General features: G+C 38.8%; 3 protein-coding genes across 27 annotated transcripts in view; 2 read left to right on the top strand and 1 right to left on the bottom strand.

Moving 5' to 3' along the window:
- The window catches only part of LOC136238919 (uncharacterized), a 50,714-nt gene that overhangs the window by 10,877 nt on the left and 14,325 nt on the right, over window positions 1-25,512 (bottom strand). For 15 of the 19 annotated variants that reach the window (XM_066029621.1, XM_066029625.1, XM_066029633.1 and 12 more), the window contains 3 exons: window positions 24,371-24,408; window positions 24,000-24,323; window positions 23,540-23,953 (listed from right to left, as the gene is read on the bottom strand). The exons of 1 other annotated variant lie outside the window; for it this stretch is intronic. In XM_066029621.1, coding sequence (XP_065885693.1) covers window positions 24,158-24,323; window positions 24,371-24,408 — 204 coding nt within the window. In that variant the 3' untranslated portion in view covers window positions 23,540-23,953; window positions 24,000-24,157. Of the gene's footprint in view, window positions 1-23,539; window positions 23,954-23,999; window positions 24,324-24,370; window positions 24,409-25,512 lie in introns of those variants that run through there. 3 more of the 19 variants (XR_010693268.1, XM_066029618.1, XR_010693267.1) reach the window with 2 other exon arrangements.
- On the top strand, window positions 1,226-15,930 carry LOC136238915 (sodium/bile acid cotransporter 7-A-like). 7 transcript variants are annotated; one of them, XM_066029569.1, is made up of 14 exons: window positions 1,226-1,443; window positions 1,495-1,577; window positions 1,619-1,758; window positions 1,804-1,879; window positions 1,934-1,972; window positions 2,018-2,053; window positions 5,294-5,459; window positions 6,922-7,104; window positions 7,333-7,438; window positions 10,406-10,542; window positions 11,043-11,079; window positions 13,340-13,470; window positions 13,539-13,600; window positions 15,783-15,930. In XM_066029569.1, exons 1-7 carry the CDS (start codon window positions 1,290-1,292, stop codon window positions 5,381-5,383), a joined length of 618 nt encoding a protein of 205 aa, XP_065885641.1. In that variant the 5' UTR covers window positions 1,226-1,289; the 3' UTR covers window positions 5,384-5,459; window positions 6,922-7,104; window positions 7,333-7,438; window positions 10,406-10,542; window positions 11,043-11,079; window positions 13,340-13,470; window positions 13,539-13,600; window positions 15,783-15,930. The 7 variants fall into 7 exon arrangements, with proteins under 7 accessions (XP_065885641.1, XP_065885637.1, XP_065885636.1 ...); XM_066029565.1 differs by having other exon boundaries at window positions 13,513-13,600; XM_066029564.1 differs by having other exon boundaries at window positions 13,340-13,600.
- Window positions 18,035-21,110, top strand: LOC136238907 (protein NLRC5-like). Its single transcript, XM_066029546.1, has 4 exons — window positions 18,035-18,193; window positions 18,246-18,500; window positions 18,598-18,654; window positions 18,704-21,110. The coding sequence occupies exons 1-4, from the start codon at window positions 18,133-18,135 to the stop codon at window positions 20,980-20,982; spliced, it is 2,652 nt and encodes an 883-aa protein (XP_065885618.1). The 5' UTR covers window positions 18,035-18,132; the 3' UTR covers window positions 20,983-21,110.

Here is a 25,512-nt window from a genome sequence, read left to right as displayed (position 1 = left end):
CAATTAAAACTGGAGATGTGGTGCTCATACATGATGATTCACCTAGGTTTACTTGGAAAATGGCAGTGATCAAGGGGCTGATCAAGGGGAACGATGGATATGTTCGGGCTGTAGAAGTGAAGACCAATAGTGGAAGAACAAACCGACCAATTTCTAAACTTTATCCATTAGAGATATCGACTGGTGAGAATGAGACTGTTACAGAACTTAAGAATGATGATGATGAACATCCACCACTGATGACACAACGCCCAATAAGACGTTCTGCTGCTAAGGCCAAGGAAAACATATCTGAATGGAGCAAGGAGATCCTTGGCCCTGCCCCGGAGGATGTCGAGAATTGACCGACGACCAGTTAATACTGTACTATTACATAATTATGAACAGTTACGTGCAGTCGCATGCAGTAATATGATTGATTGTAACCATGTTGTGGTGTTGGTTGTTATGTAACTTATAAGTTGTAGCTAAAGAGAAATGCTCTCTGCTTTGAGTCTAGTATTACGAGAGCTCTTTGGCTTACCGCTTCGTTACTATCACACAGTGATCTGCCTGCAGAACTATTCTATTGTAGAGTCCCCAGACCCTTTCGGAGCAGGCGTTTATAATTTCCAATCGATAAGTGCCGTTCGGAGAAATAGGGTCTGGCTATGCAAGACTATACACTAGCTACCACCACCCTACAATGGGTAGGGACAATTGTTCATGAAAACCTCATTTGATGTTAATTGATGTGTATGTACAACACTGGCCAATAGATACTAAACCAACCATTGGCAGCCATACAACAGCAGACATACATGAATCTATACTATCAATAGTCCATAACATGAACTATTGATACTATGTAGGGCTCAATCCTCCAGATTGTTAAGCTGGGGGTGGGGGTAAGTTAAAATGGGGGGTTATAGATTATCGAGTTATCTATGGTTTTAGAGAGGATTACTACAAGTGTGCAAAGCACATGGGGTCCCCTTCCCCAGGGAAAACTTTGAAAAATTAGGTGTGAAAATGATTTTACTGTGATACCCTAAATATGGCAGGGAAAGATCATCAATTAAACCTTTTCATTTCTAACTACGTAGGCCTACAATGAAAGTACCTGAAAGCTGAACCGAAAGCAGATATCCATCCTTGACGAAACCACTTTAAAATCCCTTTCTTTGAACCAACACACATAATACAAACACAGCTGCAAACTCATTAGTAGCACTAATTAGAACAATTGTGTGCACTATTTAGAACTAGTAAGTTACTGGTACCACACGGCTTTGATCACATGGTAGTAGATGACAGGTGGTGCAGATGACAAGGAAGAGCGCACAGCACGATGTCATTTGGCTGCTAATATGTTACAAAGGATTAAAAAGAATTGGTTTTTACTTGGCGTAGTGTGTGTAATCACGTGGGCTAAGTTATGGCCTTGGCTTGGAGCTAAAGGAGGTAAGCAGAGTGGAGCTGCTGCACGTGATAGTCAACTATTATATATCCAAGGTCCATTAAAGCCAGAGGTGACGGTAAAGTACATTTCAGTGATGGCAATATTCCTAACCAGTGGAATGTCAATGAGAACAGAGGTAGCTAACTGCAGTCATTAGGTGTTATTAGTTGTCTCTAGGACCTCACTCAAGCTATGATGAATATCAGGATGTACCTGTTTGTCCAGTCATATACGCTAATCCTGGTTCCCTGCCTGGTCTCCCTACTGGTAGAGTCACTACGACTAATGTCCCTGGTCAACCCACTATTCTTACAAGGGTAAACTAGATCATGTTAATCTGTTAATAACTAGTTGCTATGTAGATTACTGGTTGTCGGGTGTATGCCTCCTCCTGTCTCATCTGCCGTCATCTTGACAAAGGCAGTAGGAGGAAATGATGTATGTTAGTTCTTGTTGATCATGATGTTCCCATGGTAACCTGTCATTGTACAGGCTGCAGCAGTGTTCAACTCAGCTCTGGGGAGTTTTTTAGTGAGTGAGTACTAGTATGTGGTGTTGTCATGGTGATGATGATAGGGGATAATGGTTACTCCTATACTATTACTATACCTGGTAAGTATCTGTTGTGGGTGATGTCATTGTGTCATGAGATTTGTTCACTGTTTACTTTGTAATTGTACTAGTTAGATTATGTTATACAGTGGAACCAATAGTTTATAATAGTGTTTAGGAAGAGTATCCGACGCTAGTATAAATGTATATAAATGAGCCCATAAAGTGCTATGGCTTCACTTTAATTATTGCAGCGGAATGTGCCATACTATAACGGAAAATTCTGTAAATCGTCCCGACTACAGACATGGCAACAAGAAGCTCGACAAGAATAAAGGTGAATCGCAACACCTCAGAGAATATCGATATGGTGAATAGAACGGCTCTAGGTGAATCAATGGAACATGAGCCAAGCATCAGAAACTTACAGCAAATGTGTTTGGGCAGGAACGCCAAGAAATGCACACCCAGAAGTAGTCGAGGAAGGAGTGAAACTAAGCCACCGCCTACTGCATCAACAAAAGGCAAAGCCAATAAAAAATTAAAGAAAGATGATAGAGAAGGAAAAGCTCGCTCATTAAGGAAAGTGAAGACTGTGATGAAGCACCGGTAGTAATGTCAATGGATGGGGATGACATATATTATAGATTTGGAGGAGCTGCACTCTGTGAAATGTTACACTTATGATATTAACACAGCACCATTTAGTAGAAAAGATCACATTTCCCAAGAAATAACAATTTTACAAGTGATTAACTCTAAAGATAAGTCTAATTATCTAAAGTCCTGTGACCTCGGTTTCATGTACTTCCCACACCCAACATTCATACCAATGCTTCGTAATGTTGATAGTACCCTGAAGGAGGTAAAGATTCTAAATATATAATATTTATGATGGTTTGTGTACTTTATTGTATTGTTTCTTTACTAAGGGTAGTTCAATAATACTAGTGGTTTGGTCTCTACAATGCTTTCCACTGTGGTGTGGAGCAACACACTGCTGAATTGGGTGTGCACAACATGATGGACTGAATCTAGTTTCCCTCCTGCAATACGTCTCACAGCTGAGCTTGATATGCATAAAGGTGATACAAAGTATCCTGGATAAGTGACAAAGAACTACTTACAAAAGTCTTAAAAGACATACACATCAATTTGTAGTAAATCCCAAGTTGTAAAATAACAGATGGTTGAATACAAAATGATTCCCATTACATACTTTGCCATGAAACCCATAAGTTTCTGACTTTGAGAATTCCACATGAGCTGGCAAGCTACCTCCACTTCATCACATATTAATACTCCATCTTCTCTCTTTCCATCCTTCACACACTCTTTGTAAATCGTGGAGTTAGCCATCTGATCTTCAATGCGTCTGCTGGTAGCCCTAGAAAGGTTCCTGTGTGTGACTAATGTGATCTGTGAAGGTAACTGTAGAATCTTAAAACTCTTTGAGGCCTCGTAAGCAGCTGGGCTTCACGTAAACACAGCTAATGCTAGAAATTATCAAATGGTTTTAAGCAATGCACAGGCAAAATCAACAGATTACCAATTCTGATAGTTATCATACTCCAATTATTACTCTTTTTCCCACAGGCTATTATGACAAAGTACACTGAAATAGTATACTGGTAATAGTATACTACACTGAAATAGTATACTGGTAAATAAGCAGCACTTACTGTTTGTAGCTTGATCATGAAGAAACTGATCTCTCTGTTTCCTATGATCCATTTCCAAAATATTCTTGAGTACCCCTCCCAAACCGTGCGCATCACCTTCAGTAAACAATTTGTCAAGTTCATCTAGTTGTGTTGCTTCAATAGTTTCTGCAATTTTTCACGTGTCATCATGTTGTTCATCATCTCAGTCTAATTCTGCAGCTCTACATTTAGCCAGTTTTAATTTGTCGTTAGATCTTTCCACAGCTAGTGTAAAGACCAGACTCAGAAAATTCTTTTCTTGACTCATCACAACTACGGTAAAGTCCATTTCTCTCTTCTCACCTCTTGTCTTGCATTGTTCCCGTCTCTGACAAACTGGTAACAGATTTCATGACGACTCTCCACTTCAGTGGCTCGCATATCACTGGACTGCAGCTGATGCGAATGATTGATCGATTGATTGATTGATTGATTGATTGATTGATTGATTGATTGAATGATTGATTGATTGATTGATTGATTGATTGATTGATTGATTGATTGAATGATTGATTGATTGATTGATTCATTGATTGATTGAATGATTGATTCATTGATTCATTGATTCATTGATTGATTGATTTGTGACTGGGATAGGCAGCTTGTTGCTGATAGTATCCCAGGGAGCTGAAACATCACAGCTCCAGTACAACAATGTACAATCACTAATAGGTACAAGTATACATAATTACAAAATTAGGCATAAAATAATAAGTAGGTCCAGCCTTGGTTGTCGTAAGTAATCAGAAATTCATTGAGTGAATCACATTCAATAATTTGGTGATAACACTGCTTCATTTGCGTTGCAGTTCAAAGCATCTTTCATGGGAGATTCCACACATTGATTCTTTGTAGCAGGTAAAATAGCCTTGAGAACGAATCGGTCACACATTTCTGTTTTGACGTGGTGCAGCTTACTTTTCCAAACTTTACTTTATACAGATTGTACAGGTGTATCCATTTGCTGATGCAGGTGACACCACATGAGTTATGGATGATGTAAAAGTATGCAGTAAAATACATGAGTTTCCATGTACGAAGCCATAACAAATTATAAATTAGTAACGTAGAATTTTTTTTTTAAAAAAAAGGAACAAGGGTTAAGTTAGGTGTCTTCTTGGTATTCCCATGTTCATAACTGACTTTACAGTACATTACATTTGTAATGGTGAGGTGAAGTATACTATTTATTTACTTACATAAGGGGAGGAGTTGTACTTATTCAGATGTAAAAATAATATTGAACTTTTAAAAATTCAATCCAATCATTCCAGTATTCCACTATTCCAGTAGTCCATTCCACTGTTTATACACTCCCATCACGAACAGCCACATCAGACAGGCTCTAACAGCTGGTACAAACTTGTAATGTTGTCATGAATGTAGCACTGACAAGAACTTGTAGTAAACAAGCCTGTTCAGTTCTACAATGGGCTAATGCTGCTATTTTAGCAGGCTGTAAAAGGAAGTGAGAATTGTTGTTCATTTCTTAATTACATAAAAATGCACTAAGTTCTTGTTGCACTTGTATGATTTCAGCACTTGTATGGCTTGGGTTATTGCACCATTACAGTATTCCTGGTGTGTTTACATGTAGACAAGAAGAACTGGAACACTTAGCAGAGAAGTTTGCCTACAAGTCATCACTAAGAGAGAACTGGTTGGAAGACATGACACAAATACTTGATGGACTGGATAATGGATGTGACGTACATTCTGCACTAAAGAGGCATGAGGCTATCCACACTGATGTGGAATACAGGGTAGGTAGTGTAGTGTTTATAGTGACTGTTCTATTAGAGTGTTTTGTCAACTTTGTATGTTCTATTAGAGTAATTGAACAGAACTGTGTAATGTTAATGAACAGTGTCATCTGTATGATCAAATTCACTTACACAAACAATTTTGTAGTTGACCCACCACACAAGTGTTATTGTCCCTTATAACAACTTATCATCTCTCAGCTGTATCAATCGAACTACATCATTTAATGTAGAAACACTGTATTACCTAGTTCTACAAAGTGTGAGACAAATTAAAACGCTGAAGTTACGAGAAGCCATATGAATATACTTCAAGTACAGGTGTACTGCTATTAATGTTCTTACCCAGGTGTTCTGATAATAGTAGCTGGTGTACTTTAAGAATACACTGCACTACAGGATAAACTGTATAGCCAACCATCTTGAGTACTAATCAAATATGGAGTAATCTGGACAAGTCTTAATGGGAGCATGTATAACATTTTTGTGGTACCTCAGTAATTGTCTGGATAGTGTAGTAGAGGCCACACACCACAGGTAACCCATGATCAATAACATCACTTCTGTTGCTATTAAACTGATCATATCTGGTTCACATGGTACCATAACTCATCTTGCTCCACCACTTGGTCTAGTCTCATGCATTAAAATAAAATATTAGAAAACCCCTTAAATAGGGACACCTCCATATAAAGGATATATTTCCTCAGTAGTGTCTGTCTTAGAGGGGTTCCACTGTATTTAAATGTGACCAGATCAACAAGAACTTCACATTTTAGTGCATTTTTTTTTTCAGATTTAAATTTTCTAGAAGCCAAAGGAATGGTCAACCAAAGTTTCTGCCTTAGAAGCAGAGAACTTGTGAAGCTACAACACTACAAAGTGGTGACAACAGAAAGATCGATTTGTACAGTGACAATATGGCAATTAAACTACAGGTGCTTAATGAAATGGTCATAACTTGTAAATGCAGTTCTATACAGAGATGCAATTTACACCATCGAGTTCTCTATAAGCAGACAAAGCCGTTGCTACAACCAGGGTAAAGGTGAAAATTTAAGAGAGTGAATCACTCATTCAATACAAGACAGACTAATGCTGATATCTTACGTCTCCTTGGGAACACTGAGATGAAACAAAGAATTTAAAATTCCTCTTGTGTTGGGGAACAAAATTATATTGTTGTCACCTTTCTTCATTGCAAAACAAGTGCTCAAAAATTACAAATTCTTTTATAATTTTTAAATATTTCATCCATGATGTTTTATCCATTCTAGTGAATTAGTCTATTGTAACACTGTTTAATATGATTGTACTCTATTCTGTACATACACTACATACACAAATAGTCCATAGTAAGAAAATATTGTGAAGTTGTTCAGTTTATTAATGATTTATCTAAACTTTTTAACATCTTGAGTGTGTATATCCTAACTGTGTGTTAGTACAATCTTCTTATTAGCTTACAACAAAAACATCAAGTTGTTGAATACCAGATAGAAGGACATCGACAACATTTCGTCAAGTCCATGCCAGTAAGGCTATTGGTGTGAGGATAGTCACTCTACAAGAGAGGTGGAAGAAACTGAATGAGTTGTGTGCTAATAGTAAACAAAGACTGTAAGAGGGTAATCAACAACAACAGGTATGTATATTACAGTATGTTGTAATAATATGTGTGTGTTTGTGTATGTGGGTGGGTGCGTGCGTGCATGCGTGAGTGTGCTGTGTGTGTGAGTGAGTGATACATGTTCTGCATATTCTCTGTTTTGAAAACAATAACCATACAGTGTGTATACATCTATTAAATGTACTCCTATACTGTACACACGTACAGACATCCACGTTATTTCATCTATTTGCCATCATGTAGACTACCTCTACTGGACAATCATGAGCAGTTAGAGGAATGAGATCAAAATGTATAGTTCTGAGATGGATCAACATAAAGATTTGAGTTCCTCATGTCTGGATCTGTGGTAAGTAAGCCACCTTCGGTATATTACAAGCATGTGTGTTGTTACAGTGTGTGTAATGTGTTAAGTCAGTACAGGGGATAGGCTTAAACATTATTAGTTGTCACAACTTGTATGGTTGAAATGTTATGGTTGTTAATATCTGAGGATCATTGTGTCATTTTTAAAAAAAATTTATTAAAGCTTTACAGCACAAGTGCTGAAAATCTGTAGGACACCTGGTCCTACAGCCTGTTCAAAGACTTTAGCTACTAAGACATTAGCTACTTAAGGTGTGTTTGAAAAGTTGCAGAAAGGAGAAAAAATCCATGACTGGACCTAGATAGCCTCAAACCTGCAGCCATCCAATTTACGCTCATGTTACCATCCTTTTAATAAGTTGGGCTAAAACATCTGTGACAATAAAGTTGCACATGTGTTGTTATGTAGAAATGCTACAACATTTGTGACTGGATCTGTAATAATCCGAGATGTTTGCTCAAGCCTGATAAATGTATTAAACACAAAGGGTACAATAATTTAGAATTATGAAAGAAAACAAGTTGATGTTGTGCTACTTCTAAAAACCAGGCGCCATGCAGCTAGCTAACTCATCTGGAATTAACTAGACAGTATATACTACTATGAATTAACCAACTATGTATTACTACTTTATAATAGGGTAGTTTTGGGTTGTGCCATAATATTATTAGCTAATTCTCGTATTTTGTAATTCATGAAATATTCGTAATTCGTTCAATTACGTTGCTATGCACTGCTAAGGAAGCGTTTGTTACACAAACCGCTTTTACCAACATATTACACACAGAACTATCTTCTAAACTGTTTTATAGTGTGACTAACATGTTTTTTCCCACAAATTCTCTCGACAAAGCCTCAAAGCTGCTCTTCATTTTCGTTCGCATACGTAAGGGATACGCTCCCTTTCAACTCGAAGCGATAGGCTATTCCTGGTAGTGTACGAGGCCTGCACCGTTGTTTTTCAGTTGCTAAATGCCTGAAAACCTCAAGGGGAAGGTACTCTGAGGAAAGTCACCACACCCGTATTTCAGTCTGCCGAAAAGAAACCACAAAGTTCACCTGTGCAGAAGTTTACTACAGACTTCATTTCACTTTTACTTCTTACGTAAAAGCTGCTTTTACTGTTATTAAACGATTTTGCTCATGTGGGTACGTACGGACAAAGGTAGATAGGTAGATAGATAGGTACACACACACACTTTTACGAAAACAATTTTAGTAAACCAGGTGTACGCCCACAGCCGGCCAAAGGCCGGTTGTGGGCGCAAGCCTGGTTAAAAAATTTTGTAAATTTTTAAGCATCTGTTTAGTGATGATGGAAAGTGCTAACAACAAAACCTTGTTATTGTTGTGTTCCATAAAGAAAGAGAAGTTTGAGATTGTGTTAGACATGTGGTTCACTTTATCTTTTCTCCAATTTTTGACTTTGTCCTACATGGTCATTGGAAGGACCAGTAGCACACAACTTACCAAGCAATTCACTTGTTCATTGAAAATGTTGTGGTGTAAGTTACAACTCCGTATATAAGACTGTATTTGTAAGCTATGGTAGTTTAATTAAACACCTGTAGTTAATTGTCCGTACAATCACAGTACAAATCAATCATTCTGTTGTTACCACTTAGTAACGCTGCATCTAAAGTTGTCAGCTTTTTGGGCTGAAACTTCAGTTGACCATCCTTTGGCTGTCTACAGTATGTACATTTGTAGATAAAGGAAATGTAATCATACAGTACAATAGTACTGTATAGTAGGGACCACAAAGGAGTAGGCGTGGATCACAAAATAACATCACCCAAAAACCAGCCTCAATTTTCCCTGACGACAATGAGGCAAAATTGTTAAATGAAACTACATGTAAGCTCAAACAAGCCTTCAGATTGACCTGAAATGCTTTCAATGGAATTTTTTTTTTTTTTAATAATGGAATTTTGTACTGACTGACTGAGTAACTGACTGATGCCTTCAGACAAAACAACAGCTAAAGCTACAGGCTTGATTTTTTAACTATTCAATGTTGCTTCAGCCAAAGAGGGTGCCTTTTGGCATACCGCAGTACATACAATGCATTCTTCATGGACTTACCAGTGTCCTCCTTTGTGTCCCATTCATCTTCGCTGTCAAAGTGTCGATTTGGCGGTAGAACGTGATGGCTTGCCTTCGTAACGGAAATTGTCCGTATTTTTCATAATGGCTATTTTGATTGCAGAGGTGCTTTTCGAACGGTTCTTGATTCGTACTGCTGTGTAACGGGTTGAACATAGCTGACAACGAAGCATAATGGATACTTCACTTTTCAGGCAATAAACTGGTGTGCAGGAAACCATTTCTTTCTTTTGGTATGCGTGGATTGCAGAGGTGCTTTTTGAACAGTTCTTGATTTGAAATGCTGTGTAATGGGTTCAATGAACATAGCTGACAACTGGTACTTCACTTTTCATACAATAATTGATATAGCTGGGATGCACAGTGCCATTTTAGATGCAGTATGCGTGGGTTCACCAGTCATAATAATTATATACAAAAAAAGTTAACAAACAAGTACACAAAAATAATTGGAATTTTCAACTAGAGTAGGGACCATAGCACATCAATAAAAAGTACTGAAACAAGCTGGAGTAGTCCATGATATTAAATCACAGTAAAACAATAAGAAGTGTTATATCCCTACTGTGCGTGTACTTGTAAAATAGAACCCAAGTAATGTGCAAAAATGGAATTTGAAAATGTGTGAACATGTGGGATTTTGCAGATCCGGTCACATATTTTTAGTATGTTGTTTAAGACCTGTGGTACAATGAAATCAAGCAACCTGATTTGGCAGTTAGTGACGTTTTAGTGTTGCTTAAATCCACCGTCCTTAATTGTTGGTCAAACACAAGTACAATAACTCATCAGTTCATTTACATACCACATTTCTTCTCTATTACGATAACCCTTAATACACAGGATTGGACAGCAGCAGAAGATCTGGTCACTACAAGAGGTCCCAGTGGAGGTGGAATATAAGGAAGAGTTTACTGAGGATCGTGAGGTTGATGAAGATATGGTACAAGAGATAAGATTACCACAAGTGAAGGCTTTGTGTAAGTGTAAGGGACAAGTATTGAGAAGGAAGAGATAAGGAACATTTGTACAAATACTTTACAAGATATTGTACATTATAACTAATAATTTACATTGATAAGCAATACAAAACAGCCTTTAGACAACTGGAAATACTTGGTACAATGGTAAGATATGTACCAAGTCTCAAAGTAAGAGATCAGTGATTCAATTTGTTTTTAACCTAATTTTAGGACCACGTTAAGTTCTTTGACTGTTGTATTAGGGTATTTGAGCGTTCTATTCGAGTATATTCTTTTTCATGGTTTTCAGCCTCACTCCAAGAAGAATAATTTTGGCATATCATTCTGAGGGAGGAGGGAAGCTATAAGCTCCCAACCCTCCTTTCTGCTTCCTTTGGCAACCACACTGCTCATTTCATACAAACTACAATAAGTATTTAATTTACTGTACACGTACATGCCAGTATTACATGTAGTAATTATTTTTCATTGTGGGATTACAATGTGTGTCTGTTTAGTTGTTGAGAAGACTAACCCTGACTGGTGGTGTGTGAGGTATGTACAATACCAAGACTACATTATTATGTATTATAGAACTTTGCGTGGGGGAGATCAAAGGGAAAAGTGTACTTTAAATTTCATAAAGTACACTTTAGGGCAAACAATGCTTTATTGCACCGCAAAGAGTGCTTTATTCACAATAAAGCACTCTTTGTGGGCAATAAAGCACAGTTGTACCATGTGCTTTAGCAGGCTAATAGCCTGTGGGGCTCACGCCAGTATGACCAATCACCCAAGCCGGTGAAGGCTGATAGCCTCGCCGCGCTGAGTGATCAATCACCCCAGCCAATACAAGTTCTACCACTGGATTGCTTTTATAGACATACCTAAATGCTTCGATGATGGGTGGGACGTTGCTGTTACGTCTGTTAATGTAAACAGACAAGTCCTGGAGATATCACAGAAATACTTCACCATGTGTCAAAATAGAATTGATGTAGGTTACGACCCAAACCTGCCAAAATACGCGATGAACGTCTTACCAAACTATGATGAACTACGCGTGAGTTACTTTGTTAAACTAGTTTGTGTACATTCAGGCTGCTAATAGTTCGTGCAATGCATGTTTATTACGAGTCCTAGTGTATGGTGAAGCTACACGACTAGAAAGTTCCATAAATCATTTAAAGCATAGCCTTGCTTGTGCTATATGAAAAATAAAGTACTCGGCGCTTGGCCTTGATGCTAATATAGTACTTGGCTTCGCCTTGTGCTTTATTAGCATCTTGAGCCGTGCACCTCGTACTTTATTTTTCATATAGCACTCACGGCTATGCTTTAACATATACTTGTTGGTGATATTCATATCAACATGTCAGAATATCACAATAACATGATATGTGTGTGTACTGATATTTTGATTATGCAATCACAGACATTATTTTGTGCAATTTAATTTAACAGCATATACAATAGCTGGGTTATTTTGCCAGTATTCTAAACTCTTCTATAACTGGTACTAAATTATGTTAATAATCAGTTGTCCACACAATATTAAATCACAGTAAAACAATAAGAAATGCTATTTACATCCCTACTGTGCTCAAGATACCATAATGGATGTTTTACTGTAATTTAATATCATGCACTACTCCAGCTTGATTCAGTACTTTTTATTGATGTGCTATGGTCCCTACTCTAGTTGAAAATTCCAAATTTTTCTGTGTACTTGTTTGTTAACTTTTTTTGAAAATATTATTATTAGAACTCACGTATACCACATCTGAAATGGCACTACAGATTTGTATTGGCCAAGCAATTTGGTGGATTTTAGTTTGGCGAAACATCGTTCACTCGCCAAATTCGCCAAACTTTCCAGCTATACAGTATATCAATTATCTGAAAAGTGAAGTATTCATCACGAATAGTTTTCAGCTATGTTCAACCCGTTACACTGCATTTTGGATCAAGAACTGTTCGAAAAGCACCTCTGCAATCAAAATAGCCACTATGAAATATACAGACAATTTCTGTTACAAAGGGAAGCCATCATGTGCTACTGCCAAATTGACACTTCGCTGTCAGCAAAGATGAATGGGACACAAAGGAGGACACTAGTAAGTCCATGAAGAATGCATTGTATGTACTATGGTATACCAAAAGGCACCTCTCGGGCCGAAGCGACATCAAACAATGAAAAATTCCAGTCCATAACCTTAGCTGTTATCAAGTTATGCTTGTCTAAAGGCATCAGTCAGTTACTTACTTACTTACTCAGTCGGTCGGTTGCTCAGTCAGTAGAAAATTCCATTAATTTTTTTATTTTAAATTCCGTAGCGACTTGTTGGAAGCATTTCGGGTCAATCTGAAGGCTTGTTTGGGCTTAGTTTTACCTCACCAGTACTACCTCATTGTTGTCAGGGGAAATTGAGGCTGGTTTTTGGGTGATGTTATTTTGTGGGCCACACCTACTCCTTTGTGGTCCCTATTATACAGTACTATCGTACTGTATGATTCAGTGAAAAATCATTGTTTAGTTTATAACACATAATATGTGACAAGTGTGATGAAATTGTATACACTATACAAACTGTATTCAATTAATTTCACCCAACCTAAAGTAAATCAAATTGTTAAAACGTGTATATCAGCAACTGTAATATATATATATTGTATTCTTCTTTCCTTGCCACACCCACTTGTGGGGTAATACTGCCCCATCTGTGGTAGTGTGTGTCCAAGGATTCACCTCACCTAACTTATGTAGTTTTACTCATGTTGTTAATATGATGGCTTTTCTCTCATTTCCTTGTAGTTTACATGAAACACTATCTCAATATCTAACATACACCAGCTGTTTGGTTCACAAGGAACACTAGAACTACTTACCCCTCAGTTCACCATCGCATGGTCAAGAATTATGACACCTGTCAAGCTGATAATGAGGTATTTTGTCTATAAAAGAATTCCAGTATTATCATATTTCAGGTATTACTGCAACTGGGCTACAACAGTGCAGAAGAAATTGACTCAAAAGTGTCAACACTCTAGTCTGGTGGAAGAGAACTTTGAAGAGGTATGTCTTCTTTACCTCACTATAGTGACCATGTCAAGTACGTCCCAAACATAGCTAAGGTGTACTTCATGACCTCATTAATAAGACCACCTCATTATAGTGACCATGTCAAGTAGGTCCCAAACATAGCTAAGGTGTACTTCATGACCTCATTAATAAGACCACCTCATTATAGTGACCATGTCAAGTAGGTCCCAAACATAGCTAAGGTGTACTTCATGACCTCATTAATAAGACCACCTCATTATAGTGACCATGTCAAGTAGGTCCCAAACATAACTAAGGTGTACTTCATGACCTCATTAATAAGACCACCTCATTATAGTGACCATGTCAAGTAGGTCCCAAACATAGCTAAGGTGTACTTCATGACCTCATTAATAAGACCACCTCATTATAGTGACCATGTCAAGTAGGTCCCAGACATAGCTAAGGTGTACTTCATGACCTCATTAATAAGACCACCTCATTATAGTGACCATGTCAAGTAGGTCCCAAACATAGCTAAGGTGTACTTCATGACCTCATTAATAAGACCACCTCATTGTAGTGACCATGTCAAGTAGGTCCCAAACATAGCTAAGGTGTACTTCATGACCTCATTAATAAGACCACCTCATTGTAGTGTCCATGTCAAGTAGGTCCCAAACATAGCTAAGGTGTACTTCCTGACCTCATTAATAAGACCACCTCATGTCAATGGCTAGGTCCCAAACATAGGTAAGGTTTATGTCATGATCTTATTAACGAGACCAATTCATTATAGTGACCATGTCAAACTAATAAAAGCCGATCGTAGTGTATGGAGGGAAACTTTGGTGATTCAAGATGCTATTCTCAGGCTCTTGCCAAATTCGCAGAAGTTTTCCTCAAAAACAGGGACCTGGAGACCAGGTATTAACTGGAACCAGTTTTCCTAGCTGTATCAATAGGGGAAGCAAATGCCAACTAACCGTCAATGTCTCACATGACCAGTGAGAATCAGGTGTGACTTTAAGTGTCCACACCTTCCAGGCCCATAGCCAGGGGGGGTTCGGAAGAACCACCCTCTTGGGGAAAAGGTCCACAATTTCAGTAAAAAGGTCCACAATTTTAGCGAAAAGGTCCACAATTTTAGTATACAAGTCCAAATTTTCAGTAGCAAAAGTCCATTAGCTCCAGTTTAATAAACACCACTAATAGGAAGCTAAATTAAGTGCTCCGAGTAGCTGGCTCATTCAGTGCTTGTAATGCAATGCAAGATCGAGATACTCTAATAGAGCAGTCAACCACCCTAATAGAACAATCACTCTAATAAAACAATCACTCTAATAGATCAGTCAGAATTACGTTTTCTTCTAAAATCTGTATGTAATTACTTAATTTATTTACAAACCATATTTGTTGTCTAAACTAGAACTTTCATAATATAAAATTTTTGGTGGGCAAGCCCCTCCCATGCAGAGCCCATAAATAGCATCCATGCTTCAATGCACAATCCAACAGAGCGCTCAATCTTTCCCATTCTTATTCACTGTGACATTCCAATATATTATAGACACAGATGGTATAATCACAGGTGGTATAATTACAGTAGCAGTAGAGATATTTCCCAGATGTCATCTAAATAGCTGGTCTTGAGCCTACCTAAAAATTGTTAATTTTATTGACTGAAATTCCACTAATCTCAACCTTTTAGTGTCTATTTTCAAGAAATTTCCTGGGGGGGCATGCCCCCAGACCCCCCTAGTTTCAACATGCTTCGCATGCTGATATAAAAAGAGCCTCAAAAAAGGTCCACTTTTTTTCTAAAAGAACCTACCCAAATAAAAGTCTGGCTACGGCCCTGCCTTCACACTACAGTATCCTGTGGTGTACTATTCTGGCTTCCCACAATTCCAACACTAACTCTAGCATGTACCTTATTGGTGTACTGGTGGCCCTATATATCACTACTAGGTAGACATGATCATTAAAATTTTAACAGTAGCAGCTAAAGTGTGTGCATATGAGTGACTGTATCAGAGTGTGTGGTGTGTGTAGGAGTCCATACATACCACAAGGTGTAGTTGGAATTTAACAACAGTCAGTAGAGGTCATGTATGGATGTTAAATATTTCTTTGCTCCTTATAGTGGTTATGGGCTCCTAGTGTAGTATATTGTGGTAGATCGTGTTGTAATGTGTTGTGTTTTCTCCTACAGTACTGGAGGAAATGATCAGACGAACAAGTCAATAAATTATCAACAACTTTTCTCCAGCAATTTTTAATCATAACAAATTGTTTAATATATTACAACAGTTGATTTGTGATGACTACAGTCAATATTTTAGTCTATGTTGTGATGTATATTTGTCTGTGTGTGGGGTGGGGAAGGGGCAACAGTAGACAGGCACAGCAGTTGTGTGTCCAATGGAGGCTGCAGTGTGCACATCATTCAAGGACATGACTTGATGGAACACCAATCATAAACTGTCACTGGTGTTCACACCATTGCGACTAGACATCGGGGAAAAACCCCTCTGGAACATGTGATGTAACTGATAAAGGAATAATGTATCATAAAAAAGGATATACACGCAAAAAGAGTATGTCATGTGAGCTAGGTTAGGCCACTCCAATTGGTAATTATGTTTCTGGTCCACCGCCCGCATCCTTTTGGCAGAAAGTGAAATTTCAGAAATACATGGGGAATATGCCCGCATCAGGTTTTTGAAAAGGCTGGATTTCAGAAACAAATATTGGGCTGCTACAAACATGCTAAATCTAACTGCTTACGTGTCACTATATGTCTTTTATCAGTGAAAACCTGCAAGAAATGGGAATAGTGCATAGTACAGATCGATATACTCAAGGCCGGAGGAGACGGTCCGGTTGGTCAGGCCTGAGCCGGACCAATAATCTGGAGTTGAACCAACTAGCTGACCAGCTCGAACTAGCTACATTACTCTCATGCAATCTTTGGACGATCACATCTACATGTAGCTACGTACATTTTACAGATGTTATTGAAAATGCATGACACGAGTAGTTACCTAGTTTCTCAGCCTAACTAAAGCACAGAACTACACGTATAGTACCTCCAATTACCTTACAGTACAGCATTGCATTCGTATCGTTTTGTACAGAAATGATTGTGGGTTCTACGAACAGTATCACGTGTGCTGACAGTTGGCATTTATCACGTGTAAGGCAGGTATCTTCTTTGATTCTAAACCAACACACTTATATCACAATTCAATCTTCATAAAATAATCATTAGCATTCCTTGGCTTGTCTCTCTTGGCTTCCTTTACTGGGCGAAGGGCTGGCAGTGACAAACCAGATGACTCATTCCTCGGCAAGAAGCTGCACACTCATACATTACATGGTGGCCATCTGGATGAGATGTTGAGTAGAAATCACTCCTCTTCAACTACCCACTCGTCCTGTCGAGATACCGAGCAAACTCTCAGTCTCACCCACATCGCGCCATTTTCGAATGCTGATTGGTCTCGTGACTGTCCACCAGTATATTTACGTGATGATCCGTTCACTTCATACAAACCAGTATAGTAGTATACAGCTGTGTAGCATTTTATTGTAGCTGTGTGAATTCACTGTATAGTAATTATATCCTAGCTAAAGGGGCCATGCTGCATGGGTTCCCTGTGAAATTTGGGGGGAAAGTTGCAATTTGCTAGCTAGTTTTACTTTAAAATTTAGCATCAATTTTAAATTTTAAGGCATTTTCAAACCTTTAAATTGCAAAAATTCTGCAGCTCCTGGGGGTTGCACCCCCAGACCCCCCTTGAACTTCTAATTGCTAGCTATAACTAAATGAACCATACAGCAAGCTTCATGCTGTGTCCTCTGCTGTAGCTATGTCAGGTCTACAATTATACATAGTATAGAAAGTCTGAAGAACAACAGATAGACCTGAGCATATTTATATAGCTAACTAGCAGTGAAATATCACTAAAATTGCATATCTGAGTGTCTAATTTTCAAAAATTTCCTGTGGGGGCATGCCCCCAGACCCCCCTAGAATGCTCGTGCTTCGCACTTCGCAGAGTGTGCTTCACACACTGTGCAACAGCTCCTCTCTCATTGGCATGTATACAGTAGCAATTTCAACATTATAGTCAATGGCCTGACCAACCCAATTTTCCCTCCTCCGGCCCTGTATACTCTAATAAAACAGTCAGAAAATCACAAAAATACTCTAATTGAGCAGTCACATCATTGTTGCTTTGTTGCTGAATTCCGCCCGCCCGCACCTAAAACCAAACTTCAGATGACCAGAAACATAAAAACAAATTGGAGTGGCCTTACATGAATTTTAAACAATCGTCTTCTAATTCTGTTGTAAGTTAGCAACGTCATCCTGATGGACTTACCTATCGCGCGCCCCTTACTATAATAACGGAGGTGACGTAGAAAATGAATCATTTCAATAATAAGAAGGGTGTGGCTAGTTACCCATTATATTCATTGATCACGAAAGCCGTCAACTCTTTGTAGTTGTGAACTACCATCTACCTGCAGCTGTACTGTGTTTTAGTACAATTACAATGGGTAATATTAATTCTTCTACTTCTCAAGGACTGCACCAGTTTAAAAATGTTAACAAAGGTATTAGAACATGAAATTATGATTAAAAAATTATGTGAAAATTGATTAACAGTGTCCACCACTCCAACACTGCTGGAGCTCCAGCGACATGTCACACCACAATATGCTGCAGACTGGAGGGAGGTAGGAGTAGAACTGGGTCTGACTGATGCTAAACTGAGAGCCATCAGAAAGGACAACCCACAGAGCGTCAAGGACTGTTGTAATGAAATGTTCTCAGAGTGGTTGAGGGTGGACACGACTGCTTCATGGGAGAAATTGTTCACTGCCATTGAGTCACCAGCATTGTCTGGTGATCCAGTTAGAGGTAACTATATAGTTTGTACATGTATTGTGTGTTGTTACAATAATTATGTATAGTAACTATTGCTAGTAGCTAGTAATGACATGTTATGTTTGGTTAGGTCAAGTTGAGCCCAAACTCAACACGGACAAGTTGACTATCACTGATCCAGTCAAAGGTGAAGTGTACTGTAGTGTACTCCACATTAGCTGTTGTTTATCCTGTAGAAGTCTCCATCCTATCCCAGAGGGTGGCCATGATTAATTCACATGTACAAGACAGTGTTGATGAAGACACATGGCCACCAGATCAACCGAAGGATTATACACCACTAGTTCTCATCCAGCATCAAGAGCAGCGTACTAAAGAACAAGATAAGGAAATGGCCAAGCTAACCCAAACAGGTGACATTGACTCAATAGCTAGTGGTCAGTTAGCTCCCAAACACCATCGTAAGCTAGACAGCCACGAGACATTACAACATGTCCTCAATACCAGCACTGTAACTAAACAAGTTACAGAAATCCTAACCCCATTGGAGGAGAGTGATGGGAAAAGATTTGTACTAATCGAAGGTGCACCTGGCATAGGCAAATCTGTTTTATTGAAACACATTGCATGTCAATGGGGAAAGACACTATTTTTAACATTGTTTAAAATAGTGTTGCTGGTTTGTCTGCGTGATCCCAACATTTGGCAGGTCACATCAATCAGTGATCTTCTTTGTCTTTTCTGTGAAGGAGACAGCAAAGCTAAGGAAATTTCAACAGCTTGTAGTGATTATCTTTTTGCAAATGGTGGGAAAGACATCACATTTCTTTTTGACGGTTACGATGAATTTCCAGCAGAACTACAAAAAAGTAGTCTAATTGCTAAAATTTTAAATCGTAAATTGTTACCCCTTTGTGGTATAGTAGTGTCATCTCGTCCACATGCCTCAGTGAGTCTTCGTGAACGAGCATCTCTCAAGGTAGACATCTTGGGCTTTGCTGAACTAGAGAGAGAACAGTTTATAAAACAGGCACTCAAGAAACAGCCACACAAAACCAAACATCTCACCCAATATCTTCAGCATCATGTCACCATCAATAGCCTGTGTTTTGTTCCATTTAACATGGTTGTCCTTTTGTTCTTACATAAAAATGGTTTTCCCCTCCCTAGCAATTCCACAGAATTATACAAATATTTCATCTGTCTCACCATCTGCCGACATCTTGCCAAGTCTGGTCATCCTCTACCCGACACCATCACTGATCTCACAACCCTGCCGGAGCCCTACAAGAAGATAGTTAAGCAACTAGCCAAACTCTCACTTGAGGCCCTTAACAATAACAAACTGGTATTTACGTCTGAACACATTCGAGCAGCTTGTCCAGACATGGTAGATACCCCTGGGGGGACTAATGGCTTTGGGCTATTACAAGCTGTACAACATTTTAGCCTTACAGGGAAAACAACGACATTTAACTTCCTCCACCTCACTATTCAGGAATACCTAGCGGCTAACTATATTATAACTGACCTTCGACAAGACGAAGAGTTTCGTCTCCTTCGCGAACAATTCTGGAGCGATCTTCACGCGAACATGTTCTTCATTTACGTCACACTCACGAAGGGACAACGATATTCTTTTAAACAATTCCTGTCTGGTGGAGACGATAAGATCGCCATTTCCAGCAAATTCCTTAACAATCAGTTAAAATGTCTTCGCCTGTATCGATGCTTCAAGGAGGCTGGAGATGACAGGATGTGTAAATCCATCGAAGAGGCAGAAATCTTCAATAACAGAGAAATCAATCTTGGCGGCACTAGCCTATCAGCTACTGATCTCGAGTGTGTGTCACTCTTCCTCACCTCCTCTTCCCACAAGCAGTGGGCGAAGCTCGACTTGTGGGTCTGCTATATCCAAGATCGCGGCCTTCACACCATCCACAAGTACCTCAAGAACTGTGACGTCATCATCAACAACTTGTGGTTGAACAATAATGGCCTCACCAGCTCATCCTCCTCCTTCATCAGTGACATTGTCCTCAGCTGCAAAGTAGAACTGTTGGGGATTAGTGGTAACCACATAATTGGGGAGAGTGAAGAGCTCTACACCATGTTGACCCATCCCTCCTCTATGCTAACAAGACTGTACATGAGCAATACCTCATTATCCTCCATTGCAGCAAGAACACTATTCCCTGTAGTGAAGGATACTAACAAGTTGAAGGTGCTCTACATTAGCAACAACGCCATTACTGATGATGTGGCTGAGGACATTGCTACATCGTTAGCTACCAACAAGTCACTAGTGAAGCTGTGGATGAGGGGCAACCCCATTAGTGGGGAAGCCATGACAAGGATACTACAAGCCCTGAGGGGCAATAATACAATACAAGAGCTATATGTTCCCAGTTACCCTCCAGCAATTAAGGACATGATTAGATCAATAGAAGAAGAAATCAACACAAAGAGAAGAAGTCAAGGAATACAAGAGAAGCTAACAGTTGAGTTCATCTAACACTTTCAGTAGTTCAGTTTAGTTCATGTTGTTGTACTATTTTACAACTATTATCCCGCCACATACGTGTTGTTATTTTATTGTAAAAGTTGATAAGAATTGTTTTATTTAACACCAAACCAAGTTGATTGTCATTTCAAACATTTCCTAAAATGATGATGGCGGGCGGTTATTATTCATTATGGCTGAAAACCTTGAGCAAGACACTTCAACAAACTCACTAATACAATAATGAAAATTTTGCAGATTTACAAATCCATGAGGTGGAAATAGCCATAATGAAAATTTTGTGTCACTTCCATTAAAGGATGTGGGCAGAAATGGGAATGTGTGGACTTGTTAGAATATGTTAACCACCTCAACCAGACTAGCTTCCCTCATGACAGTTGCTCAGAGATGGAGTAGAGCAGAATGGAGCCGGCTGCTGCAGTTTAGCAACACTACACCAACTCTGGCCATAGCTAAACTGGTCAGTTGGCTACAGTTAGGAGGTCAGCCATTTTAATACTACTAGCATCACTTTCATGTAGTAACTCCGAATATTACGAATTTACAAGAAAATCCTACAATTTAGCAATTTTTTTTAGTTTTAAAGTTTTTCTATACAGGAAGTCCGTATATTTATAGTATGCGAGAATATACTAACAATTTATTCTAAACCCCCTAAAACAGTTTTTCTTTAATACTCTCCACCTCTGAGTTTACACAACACAATTTATCACTCACTTTATGGCTGCTCCAGCTGCAGGTTAACAACAAGACCAACCAACAACATAATATCCTACCTAATACACTAACTAGCTAACAGGTCAGTAAACTAACTAACTATTAAGCTACACTAACTAACTAGATAACAAACTAGTTGTTGTGTATTCAACTAGTAAGACACCACCAGCTATGCCGGGGACTAGCTAATAGACCTAGTCTATAAATCAACTTCTAGCTAGCTAGCCAGTAACAGGTTCTTTCGATAAAAGTTCACAAAATTCATACAAAAATAGACTCAGTTTATGGCCTTTTATTTAGCAAAAGCTTTGTATTCTATTTTTAGCGCTATTTTTATTTTATTATTATTTTTATTTATTGTTAATCAGCAGGACCCTCCAGGGGTATAATGCTGATGTGCAATTACATGTGTACAATTTCCATTAGTTACTTAACTATATAAGTATGTACAATTACGACAAGTTACTTAATTATATACATATGTACAATTACAATAATAAACTATAAAAATATATACAACTACGATAAGTTACTTAACTATATACATAGAAGGGGCTAATGTTTGCTTAAATTCTTCAACACAGTCAGTCTCAATAATCTCATCATCTAATCTATTCCATTCTGGTACAGTTCTTGGGAGGAAGGAATATTTATATACATCAATTCTTGGTTGGTAAGGTACTAGTTTAAAGTTGTGTGAGTGTCGGGTCCGTAATACAGTAGATTTAAATGGGAGATAACAGTTCGGTATAATTAATAAATCATGTAGTACTTTATATAGTAAAACTAGTCTAGCTGATTTGCGACGTTCTTGTAGTCTATAGCTGTCCCACCAGAGCCTACGTCTACAGCTGCCAAATTTGGAGCCAGAAAAGCAGCCCATACTATTAAATGATAATTCCAAAAGGTTTGTAAAAGCTTTACTAACTTAGTCCAAGTCTTAAGCCTTGTTACTGACTATAGCCACACTACAACGAGCTACTCTAACAACTTCAACTTGCTCTCAACTTTTCATTTCCTAGCAACGAATAAGCAGCTGGAAACTATCCCGCCTTTTCAGAGTAAGCGCTACTTGCGCTTAATTTGTTTAACACGATTCAAGGAGTTGCTGTATTCAAGTTCACTCCAAACTTGGCTATTCGCCATACTTTGCCCGAGGGCATGTGTTGTGTTATTTACCGCCACAAGGCTCCTTCATAGACATCACGTAGCTTATCTGAGATTTAATCACCACCTTACGGAGATGCGTGCAGGAAGAAAAAAGTCCCATTCAATGTAACTACTTATTGAAGACCAAGCATTAGGTGAACGTTTTCAGAGTGTTTTACTATTTTGGAAGTGAGCTACTACCTGTTCTCAATTGTACTGAATAATAGAAGCCATATATTCACTGATAAACAGTGTCCTCATTAGAGAGGTACATCCTACAACTATGTCATATTACAACCTCATGATCCAAGATGTGTGTACCACATGGGACTAGTTTTCCCATCAACCATCAAATTATGGAACCAACTCCCTGATGATGTAATTAATTCCTCTACCCCTAATGAGTTTTGTAATAACTTAAGTAACTTTTATGATCACACCTGTGCGTTATAATCTTTTGATTGCTGCACAGTAATAAATATAATATAATACTGCCAACAGGATGAAACACTTAACACCTCATCTTCACACTACTGTAGAGGGTATGTGACTGTAGTCACGATTATCAAACTTGTCCACATTTCAGAGGGTGTTCCTATACAAGGTGAATGTAGGACTTCACTGAACAAAATAGAATAGTTCCTATATTAGTTAATGGGGAAGCCCCAACATGATGATGTAATCAACTTAAATACTACATTCGATAAAATGAAATAAACAATTGACAAGACCATATATGGGGGTAGCACTAATTTCACAATGCCTGTTGTGACTTTTCATAATACACTAGAGCCCTAACCACTGTACCAAGCTGGTACCCTGAATGAATATGGCTGAACCCAAACCATAGCCTCACCTTTGGACTACTAAAATCATGAGAAATGGTTCCTTAGATAGTAGAGGACACTAATACACCCTCTACTATCTATGGAACCGATTGTGGTATACTATATCTATACATGTGTAGGGCACCCACGGGAATGAAGAGTTGTGAAATTAGTGATGGTGTGTGTAACATGTCATCCTGTAGTATGGTCTCTGTGTGTACTGGTTGTTTAGTGGAGGACACTGAAGGTTCTTACGCAACTCCTCCAACCTGTGAGGGGATGAGATGAGACTAGTCTAGGATGTCGTGACACTACCTTGTGATTTGCTCCTGTATCATAGACACCAGTGACTAGTTTAGCTATTGACATGAATATCCCAGAGTTGATGTCAGTGGGACCAGTAACAAGTCTCTACACCAACAGGACCAAGACCTAATCGAACACATCACTGAGTGTAAAGGGTCTTTGTAGTGTTATCTCGCATTGATGTCGCGTGTCAGTACAGCCTCAACAATGTCCTGTACATTATCCATGACCTTCACTGGTATCTCATTCTTGATGTAGTCTATGGTGTCCTCCATGTCAACACATTGGATCAGGGGATCTTGAAGTAGTGTTAGCATTATTATAGCAGTCTCTGTGTGTGGATGGTGAGTGTTAGCTGTATGAGGATAACTGTGTCTCACTTTAAATATTGCCTCAATGACTTCCAGAAATAGCAGGTCTATAGAAGAGCAATCACACAGTGACTTTACATGTACATTAGGTGTACAATAGACTAATACATGTTATAAGTAGTTTGGTACATCCTTGATTGTCAGCAGTAAAATCTGACTGTTCTATTAGAGTATTTTGTACAAGTGTATGTTCTATTACAGTAGTGAGCTAAGCAAAGCAAAAATGTGATCGGATCTACAAAAAGCGGTTTCATAACCTTCCAAAATCCCATGTTTGACTAATCCAAACTCCTCACGCTGTTAACCTATCAGTTTCATATTATCCACTAAACTGTGTCCACCTATTCCTGGGCTCCTAAACAACACCTAACTCAGGTGGATGAACTACTCTAAGGGAGAAGCAGTCTATGCAGCTGTATTAATATGAACTGGGGAAGTAGTCTACCCAGCTGTATAGGGACCTGGTGTTAACTGGTGAAGTAGTCTACCCAGCTGTATTAATGGGAACCTGGTGTAAACTGGTGAAGTAGTCTACCCAGCTGTATTAATGGTGACCTGGTGTTAACTGGTGAAGTACGTAGTCTACCCTGCTGTATTAACGGGGACCTGGTGTTAACTGGTGAAGTAGTCTACCCAGCTGTATTAATGGTGACCTGGTGTTAACTGGTGAAGTAGTCTACCCAGCTGTATTAATGGTGACCTGGCGTTAACTGGTGAAGTAGTATACCCAGCTGTATTAATGGTGACCTGGTATTAACTGGTGAAGTAGTCTACCCAGCTGTATTAATGGGAACCTGGTGTTAACTGGTGAAGTACGTAGTCTACCCAGCTGTATTAATGGGAACCTGGTGTTAACTGGGGAAGTAGTCTACCCAGCTGTATTGATGGGGACCTGCCCACACTTCACCTGTGAGACATACATGTACTCCTTTACGGTACTAATCCTGTCCTGGGACAATTTGCCAACACTGACTCATAGCACACAATATTTCACTGGGTAAGTGTGACAATGTAATAGGGCTTTATTTGGAAGACAGTGGTGTCTGTGTCTGTGTGTGTGTGTGTGTGTGTGTGTGTGTGTGTGTGTTGTAAGACACATGGTAGTGTGTCATGTGGAGCCAGTATGCCACTCCAGTGGTTGTTGATAGGAC

The sequence above is a fragment of the Dysidea avara genome, chromosome 11, assembly GCF_963678975.1.
Source record: "Dysidea avara chromosome 11, odDysAvar1.4, whole genome shotgun sequence".
Lineage (NCBI taxonomy): Eukaryota > Metazoa > Porifera > Demospongiae > Dictyoceratida > Dysideidae > Dysidea > Dysidea avara.
This window is presented reverse-complemented; position numbering and strand designations above follow the sequence as displayed.